We start from the raw sequence: 10,146 nt of genomic DNA on the forward strand, positions 1-10,146 counted from the left end.
AGCAGTTAAAATACAACCAAAACTTCTATTCATGAAGCCAAAAGAGAGAGGAGAGAGATAACTAATATTTTCTTGAACTATAATTTTAAAAAATTGTTATATATATAACTAAAAAATGTATTAAACAATACATAAATCATAATTAGAACTATCCTCAAAGTTCAAATAATTTTGATAAATTTGTAATTTAAGACATTATATTTATCAAATAAAATATTGAATTAAAAATATCTAAAAGAAATTATAAATGATTTAAATTTATTTATGATATCAATCATTAAATTAAATTTATAAAAATTTAAAATAATATAACAGGTATGCACACATTAAAGTTGCAACAAGTGGTGCATCTATATTTTTATATTTATATAATTATTTAATTACATAAAAATTAATTAGATAATTTATCCATTTGATTTAATTTAAATATTGAATTTTATATTATCTATATTATTAAATATTTTAAATTTTTATTTTAACATTAACAAAATTAAAATTAATTATCACATTTTTAAAAGAAGTATTTTTTAAATTACATAACCTATTTATTCATTAGATTTTATTATTTTAAAAATAATTATTATATAGTTATATTATCTTAGATATTTAAATAGATATTTATAATTTTTAAATTTTAGACAAATATTTAATTAAAAAATTTAATTAAAGAATTTATCCATTTGATTTAAGTTAGATATTTAGATATTATTATTATTATTATTATTATTATTATTATTATTATTATTATTATTATTATTATTATTATTATCTATTTTTTAAATCTTCATTTTAACATAAAAATATTAAAATTAATGATTACATCTTTAAAAGAAGTATTGAAATAAAAAGTATCAATATTTATGAATAAATAACTTAATTAAATTTAAAAACTGTCAAAGAGATTTTTATATTACTGAAAATGTATATTTAACATATTATTAATAATTTTAAACAGATAAAATAGTTAAATTTAAAAGTTACAAAATATATATTAATTGTATTAAAAGTGAATCTAAATTTAAGAAAAAATAACTAGATAAATGAGTAATTTTTATACAAGATAAATGTGTGAATTTAAAACTAACAAAAAGTATATTTATAATTTAAAACTAACAAGAGATCATTTTAAGTTATTTTATCTCATTGTCTAACCCAAAAAGTTTTTCATTTTTCTTTCTTTCAAATATATTTTTGCTTTTCTTGCATGTTATAGTAATTATATCCTATTTATACTATTATTTAATTGTGTGACTGAATTGATATCACGTGTCAAATCGACATTAATATGTTAATAAAATTTTATAATTTAAAGAAATTATATTATTATGATAATACATTTATCATTTTTTAAATTAATAAAATTTATAAATGTTAATATTTAAATTTATACCACCAGCAGTTATAAAATATTTTCTTTATTGTTTCAACTAAAATTTTATTTGAATATTTTATAGATTTCAATTTTAATATATAAATTTTTATTTTAAATATGTAATTTTATAGTAATTTTATACACGAAAACATATCATAGAATTTCTAATATATATGTATTATAGCTTTGAGATGAAAGGAAGCAAATTCAAATTCTTAACATCGAAGTACAAATGGAATACTACAATATTCTATACCATAAAGAAAATTACACTAGCTTAGTTAAAACTTAAAAGCGTCTCAAATACTAAAACTCTTTTTTTTTTTAGAACTTTTAAGATTTATAGTATTAAATAAATTATAGTTTTAAATTTATAAAATGAGTATATCAATTACTTCTACTAATTATTGTATTTAATTTTAAAAATGGATACTAATATTTGGAATTGGGTTAAGAATTGGAAGGCAAAGTCAAGAAGGTTATTGAGCTTAATGCAACGGCTACTTGCTTATTCATTTATATAATAAGTACAAAAGGCAACCGGCCATACCCCTTTTTTACAGCTTGGCAATGGCTCCCCCCACACACACCAATCAGATCTATATCTGTTCTTTTCATCTCCTTTTTGCATTATATAAAAGGCAGCAACAAGCAGCTTGCTTTGCTCATCAATATCAGCCACGAAAAGAGCCCTACCAAAAGCTCATCAATTCCTTTCCGTGGCCCATCCATAACTTTTTTGCAGCCATGAAAATGTCCCTCAAGAGATTGCCCATTCTCCACAGGTTGGTATCCAAGTCCAACTACAATCTTCTTAGAATCTCCATCTTACTTACCAAAATGAAAAAACCCATGGTTCATAAGCTTATTTTTCTCAAGAAATCAAGAAAGCTCAAGAGTTTTAAGCTTCTGAAGCATTACAACCATGGCTCCCTAGGAGAGTATCAGTTTGATTCCCCTTCAAGCACTCCTCTTATTCATTACTATAACAAAAAACATGAGGTCGGAAACACAGATATTTACTCCATGCTGTTTTGGTGCAAGTGTTTTGGTTGCCTGAAAGCTCAGGCAAGAGGAGAAGAAGATTGCGGGTTAGCATTGGAAGCTGATCATCTGTCAGTAGTAGTACCTCCCATGGCATTGACAGGGGAAATTGATATTGAAGATGATGACTCAGTTGATGAAAGGGCTGAGAGGTTCATTCAAAATTTCTATGCACAAATGAGGCTGCAGAGGCAGGAATCATTTTAACTAAATGAATACCTTCAATTTTTTTCCCCTTTCAAATTATTACATGTTCTCCGCAACTCCACAATGTTTTTTTTTTCCCTGTGGAGTTTTGTCATGATTTTTTTTTTGGAGTGAGCTTATTTTATTGGATTATTTGGAAATTGTTAATTGATTTGCAGGACATTCGAAACTTTTAATAAAAAGTAAAATATGTATTTCTCTCTTTCTTTCTTTTTTTACACGACATATTTCTTCTCCTTTTCTTTTGGCTACAAAGAATAATATTTCCATTTCTCGTTTCAAATTAGTTTTTTTTAATAAACCACAAAATCATACTTAAATTATATATTTTTAATATAAGTTGTTAAATTTTTTATTAGAAGTTGGTTACTCGAGGTGGTACCTCAATTATAAAGTTAATTGCACCAAACATCTTTAAATTATAACCTTTATTTTAAATTGATTTTTAAAATTTAAACCATTTTAATCATATCCTAAATTATTGAAATTAAGTTAATTAAGTCCTTCCGTTACTAAAATCTTAAGTTAACTAGTAAATGATACGTCAAATCACATGTAACATAATTTAAAATACAAATTTTAAGAAAAATAATATTGTAAAAATAAATGTTTTAGAAATATTAATTTTGAGGTTTTCAAAACTTTTACTTAAATTTTATCATTCACTCTCTCTTTTTTCAGTTTTATTTTATTTTTAATTATTATTTTTAAAAGTTATACAAAAATATTCCATTTTTCTTTAAATTTTCATTTTAAATTTAGCTTTATAAGACTTGACATGTTCTTTAATGATTTTAATAATAAAAACCTTTATTAATATAACATCAATAGGTGAGAGATATTATTAGAAAATTTTGAAGTTTCAAGACCAATATAGAATGAAGGCCATAATTTGGCATGTCTAGTGCAATTAACTCTAAACTATATTTTGTTATCCAAATTACCCCAACCGCTAAAAAATCACTTAACCAGACATGTGGCATTTCTAAAACTAAAAAAATCCAAAAAAATTAATATCATTTCCTTCTTTTAAAAAAATATATAAACATATTCATTTATCTCTTTTGTTATTTACCCAAGAACTACTGCAATAGAAAATTTAAGAACTCACATGAAAACTCTTCCAAACCAAGTTTCCAACAACAAAACTCATTTTTTACGAGCTTTTCTATTTTTAAATCTCAATTTTGATTCCTCTCATTCCCCTGTCACATCCCAAAAATACGGTTAGAAGAAATAGGGATAAATTTTAGATTTTTTTAAGCAAAGGGTAAGAGAATTTAGTATGCCTTAAAAATTATTTTTGCTAAAAGTTATTAAGAATGAGTCTACTAGTTTAGTGGTATAGCCTTAGCCTACCCATAGGTTCCAAGATTAAAATCCCTTGTATGCATTTAGCTAAAATATTTCATTTTCATCCCTTGTATGCATTTAGCTAAAATATTTCATTTTCTCATTTTTACCCTATAAAAGTGTCAAATTTTCAAATTAGCACTGCCTAAAAGATTTTTTTTTAATTTAAGTCCCTAATTTAAATCAAACCCTAATTTTAAATAATTCTTAATTCTATTCCAATAAGGGAAAGAAAGTTTTATAAATAGCTCATCTTTTCAAACACTAGATAAATAGAATTTTTCAACAAAAAAACTCCCAAAGTTCTTCTTTCTCTTCTCCAATTTTCAATTAAAGATTCAAAGTTTTCAAACCATCCCTCTCCTCCAGAGAAGATCGCCAATCTTCTCATTTGATTAAGGCTTTTGTGTTTTCAAAATCAAGTGTGGGATCTAATTTAAAATCATTGTGTATGATTAAATATGTTGAATCATTCAAAAAACTAGGGCTAAAATACGTTGGGGATAAGCATGTAAGTCCCTCTTTTGTAAATACACCAACGAATCCCTATGTGATTTACTATGCAAACCACATGAATTGTTAGGCGAACCCTAGAAGGCAAATATATATATGCAAACCTTAGAAAAAATTGTATACGAATGATTAAGTAAATGCTAGGCGAGGCCTTAACATGTTCATGCAAACCCTTAGTTTATAACATGCGAACCTCCTATTACATGTGAACCCTCTATTGCATGTAAACATCCTATAGTATGTGAACCCCCTATGGTATGCGAAACCCGCATTAGTGGCAAACCCTATGTTATATGCGAGCCAAAATGTGACAGCCCAAAATAGACCCTAGCCGGAATGTGGTTTCGGGACCACAAAACCGAGGCATAACAATAATTTAAAAATTTATTTTGATGCCTATAATATGTGAGTATTCATGTATGACATTTTTTGATGATTGATTTAGTGTTATAAAGGTGAATTTCACTAGAAAGGACTTGTGTGAGAAAATTTAGAATTTGAGATAGGCAAATGTGGAAGTGGCCTATTGATGCACACTAGGAAATGTTGTCCTTGCATGTCAAATTCCCCAAATTTGACTATAGTGGCCGCCATGGTGATGAATATGGGCAAAAGAAAACATGTCTTAAACATGTTTTGCTAGTGGTGCATGTTTGAAATAATAAAATAAGAGTATGAAAAAAAAAGAAAAAAAATGTTCATCCTTCTCCATAGGCTTGGCGAATGTACTAAGGAAAGAAAAGAAAAATTTGTTCATCCTTTCTCATCTTCTTGGCCAAAATTACTAGGGAAAAGGGGGAGGATTTTTGCTTCATGCTTGGGTTGGAAGAGACCTAGAAGGAGATTTGGCTAAGTTTACATCAAGATTAAGCTCAAGAGCTAAGAGGGCCACAATTGGACAAGGGAAGGAAAAGGTGATCGAATAGCCAAAAAGCCGTTCGACAACATCCGAGGTAAGTCCTCAAGAAGTGACCTTACTTGAATTATGTGAGATGAAATATGGTTGTGTATGATTATTGATTATGTGTGTATGAGTATTTGAATTCCACCCGGGCTAAGTCCCAAGGCGAATATGCTAATGATTATAATTGTGTTTGAGCCTTAGTAACGAAAATGAAATATGTATGTCCAATGATTATTGATGTATGTGTGCATGAGAAATTGAATGATATCGGGCTAAGCCCAAGACAATTATGCTGGAAATTATATCCGGTCAAGACCAAGGCAATTGTGCTAGTGGCTATATCCGGCTAAGGCCCAAGGCATTCGTATGAGTTATTCTATCCGGCTAAGACCAAGGCATTTGTGCACGTGATTATATCCGGTTATATTCAAGAATCTTGGGCTGGAGGTGAGTGTTGGTTGCTGAAATGAATTCAATTAGTACACTCGGAAAGCCCAAAGGATAAGGTACGTTATATGTGCATTGGAAAGTTGACGTGTTTGAGCAACATTCGCTCAATCGACTAATGAATTTCAGTTATTGAATTGATTGATGCTTTGCGAACTTATATAATGATGAAGTATGAAGTAAGAATGTGTATTAATGAAATGATGCATTTGGCTATGTGAATGTATTGCTGTAATTAGAGTTAATTATATTCCTTGAGACTTACTAAGCATAAAAATGCTTACCCGTTGCTTTGGCTCTTAGTTTTCTAGATTTCGCTCAAGCAATCGGATTTGGGATCGTTGAAGTCGAAGTCATCCACACTATCAAGCCTCCATTTTGGTATAAATTTTTGATTGAACTTGAGATGGCATGTATAGGACTACCTCTTGTTTGTTAAATACGTTGTAATGTAAGTATGTACGGCCATGCGAAAATGGCTCGAAAGGGGAGCATGAACTTAGACTAATTGTGGGTTGTATGTATATATTTGGTGTCATGATGTGGCTATGGCTTGAAATGGGAATGTTGGTCATATGATCAGCCATTGGCATGGTTAAAATGATCATATATGAACCTATGTATGGCAAGACTAGTTGAATCATGGAGACTACCAAATAGGTAAGTCCTACCTTAAAAACAGATGCTGCCAGCTGCAGTGGTGTGAATGTGAAAAATCACCAAAATTCATAGGAATGGAATTAAATAGTGAATAAGCTATGTAAATGAACCTTGATGAGTCTATTTTCATATGGAAGAAACGAAATGGTCATAAGAGTTACAGGTTAAGAGTTATTAAAGCTATTGTGAGACAGGGCCAGAATGGTTTCTGGGTTCCCTGTCGCAACTTTAAAATTCACTATAAATTATCCAAAAGAATTAGGAGACATACCTTATATGTACAGATTCCATTTTGAGTCTAGTTTCATTAGAAACAAACGACACCAGCATTAAATCCCTATACAGATAGATATTCAAGTTATACCGCGCGAAGGTCAGAGCAGTCGATCCCTGTAACATGGGTAACTTTAACTAATAAACTGTACCAATTGGCCCGACCAAAAATCCTAGAAATAAATCCATGGATGGATATATGAGTCTAAATTCAGGGAAAATTTACGAAACCAGTTTCCGAGTTTTGAAACTCGAGATATGATTTTTAAGGCGACAGTGACGCAGTTTTCCAGCCTGACTGGAAATGTCAAATTGGTGGGCAAAACATGTGAACTTGGCTTGTTAACCCCTCGGGTCCGACACCGGCAATGGTCTCGGGTTTGGGGTGTTACAATTTTATTGGTATCAGAGCCACGGTTTAGTCGATTCTAGGACTACCGTGATGTGTTTGGGGTCTAGCTATACATGCCATTAAATGATGAATCGATAGTGTGGTGATTTCTGACAATTTGACTTTGTGTTTGTTTATAGCAATGGATCCCGATCCCAACCGAGCGATAGCTGATGATGTGGAGAGTGTGGCGCCTGCTCCGCGCAAGGGACAGCGCCATGGACTCTCAACCTATGGCCAGCAATCCTAATGACGAGGCTAAGCAAGCCTTTTATAGTGTGATGAACGAATGGTTTAATCAATACATTCGAACCAACACTACTGTTCCACAACCTCCATTCCCGACAAATGCAACCCCGCACCTACAATACCTCCGGTGACTGACCAAATAAGGTCAAGTAAGCCCCAATCGATAGGATTCGAAAACATGGGGCCACTGAATTTAAGGCTACGGATGATGATGATGCCGAAGCGCTGAATTTTGGTTAGATAACACTATCCGGTGCTTGATGAGCTATCCTGTACACCGATGAGTGCTTAAAGTGTACCATCTCCTTGCTACGCGAGTCCGCCTACTATTGGTGGAGTACTCGACTTCTGGTGCCTAGAGAGCAAGTGACTTGGGAATTCTTTCAAACCGAGTTTGAAAAAAGTATATCGATCGAGATTCATCGACCAAAAGCGGAGGAATTTCTTGATCTTAAGCAAGGTTCTATGTCCGTTACGACTACGAACGAAAGTTTGTGAGGCTTAGCCAGACGCGCGAGAATGCATTTCGTCCGAAGCTATTATGTAAACGCTCGAGGATGGGCTGAATGATGATATAAGGATGTTTGTTGGCATTCTCGAGATACGAGAGTTCGTAGTACTTGTTGAGCGAGCTTGCAAAGCCAAGAGCTTAGAAAGGAGAAACAAAAAGCTGATGTGGGGATTGGAGAATTCGAAGAGGTCCTCGGAAAGTCTCTTCAACAAGCATCGAAGAGATTTCGAGATGATGCGAGCCGGTCTAGAGGCGTTTGGGCTTTTCTAGACGAGGACGCGATCGACCCCGTGACCACACGAGTCACCTCGATCACGGTGGCGGAAATGATCGCCGAGAGAGGCGGAGTGTCCACATTGTGGCAAATGGCATTCGGGAACTGTTGGTTTCGTGATCGCTCTGCTATAAGTGTGGATCGGCCGACCACTTTATGAAGGATTGCCCGAGGATGCATGAATGAATGCAAGTCGAGTGCAAACCCGGTGCTACCATCGCCGAGGTAGGCCACCTAGAAATATGGGCAATGTCGATGGCGGTCGAGAGGATCTAGAGATGCTACCATCAGATCCGAGGCTCGTGCTCTGCTAGGACTTATGCCATACGCAGCACGCGAGGATGCTGCCTCTCCGGATGTTATTACCGTACTTTCACTCTTTTCAATACAAATGTAATTGCTTTGATTGACCTGGTTCTACTCATTCATATATATGTGAAACCTTAGCATCCAAAGAAGACTTTGCCCATTGAGTCTCTTCGAGTTTGTAATTCGGTGTCAAACCCTTGGGTCATTACGTGCTTGTTAACAAAGTGTGCAAGAAAAGTCCCCTAGTGTTCCGAGGTTCTTGTTTTCCGCGGACTTAATGCTTTTGCCATTCGATGAGTTCGATGTTATTCTTGGTTTGGATTGGTTGACCATGCACGATGCGGTTGTAAATTGCAAGAGCAAGACTATCGATTTGAGGTGCGCGAATAATGAAATAATTCGGGTTGAGTCCACGGACTTAAAGGGTTGCCACCGTAATATCGCCGATGTTGGCCCGAAATATGTAAGAAAAGGGTGCGAAGCGTACCTTGCGTCGTACTCGATGACAAGGAATCGAGAAGAAACCCGAATCTGCGCCCGTGGTTTGTGAATACCGGATGTTTTCCCAAGAATTGCCGGGTTTACCACTGTTCGGAAATAGAATTTGGCATCGAATTGGTACCGGTACCACTCCAATTTCAATAGCTCCGTGTCGTATGGCACCAACGGAATTGAAGGAGTTGAAAGCTCGATTGCAAGAATTGGTGGATAGAGGTTTTGCTCGCCGAGTTTTTCGCCTTGGGGTGCGCCGGTGTTGTTCGTGAAGAAGAAGGATGGAACCATGCGATTGTGCATCGACTATCGTCGACTTAACAAAGCGACGATAAAGAACAAATATCCGTTGCCACGTATTGATGACTTGTTCGATCAAGCTGAAGGGAGCGTCGGTGTTCTCGAAAATAGATTTGAGATCGGGCTACTATCAATTGCGAATCCGAGATTGAGACGTGCCCAAGACGCCTTGAGCGAGATATGGTCACTATGAGTTCTGGTGATGCCGTTTGGGCTCACTAATGCCCTCGCGGTATTTATGGATTTAATGAATCGAATCTTTAGACCATATTTGGATCGATTAAGTAGTCGTGTTCATTGATGACATCTTGGTCTATTCAAGAAATGAGACCGAACATCTTGAACACCTGCGGTTAGTGCTGCAAATTTTACGGGACAAGCAATTATATGCTAAGTTCAAGAAGTGTGAGTTACGGTTAAGAGAGGTTAGCTTCTTGGGTCATGTGGTATCTGCATCGGGTATTCGAGTCGACCAATAAAATTTCAGCCATACTAAATTGGAAGCCTCCAGAAATATTCTTGAGGTTCAAGCTTTTGGGGCTTGCTTAGGTTATTACCGACGATTTGTAAAGGCTTCTCAACGATAGCCACGCCGATGACGGTTACTCCAAAAGGATGTTAAGTTCGAATGGACGGAGAAATGCCAAAAAGCTTCGATCAATCGAAAACTTATTTGATGAAGCCCCAATTCTAGTGCAACCCGAGTCCGCAAGGAGTTTGTCATCTATAGCGACGCCTCTCTACTTGGGTTAGGTTGCGTATTAATGCAAGAAGGTCGAGTTGTAGCCTATGCGTCGAGGCAATTAAAGCCACATGAGAAAAATTATCCGACTCATGATCTCGAATT

General features: G+C 34.0%; 1 protein-coding gene across 1 annotated transcript; it reads left to right on the plus strand.

Moving 5' to 3' along the window:
- The first annotated feature begins 1,966 nt into the window (after positions 1 to 1,966).
- Positions 1,967 to 2,811, plus strand: LOC108486732 (uncharacterized). Its single transcript, XM_017790935.2, has one exon. The coding sequence runs from the start codon at positions 2,120 to 2,122 to the stop codon at positions 2,621 to 2,623; it is 504 nt and encodes a 167-aa protein (XP_017646424.1). The 5' UTR covers positions 1,967 to 2,119; the 3' UTR covers positions 2,624 to 2,811.
- Positions 2,812 to 10,146: the final 7,335 nt, after the last annotated feature.

This window comes from Gossypium arboreum, chromosome 9 (genome assembly GCF_025698485.1).
Source record: "Gossypium arboreum isolate Shixiya-1 chromosome 9, ASM2569848v2, whole genome shotgun sequence".
In the NCBI taxonomy this organism is placed as follows: domain Eukaryota; kingdom Viridiplantae; phylum Streptophyta; class Magnoliopsida; order Malvales; family Malvaceae; genus Gossypium; species Gossypium arboreum.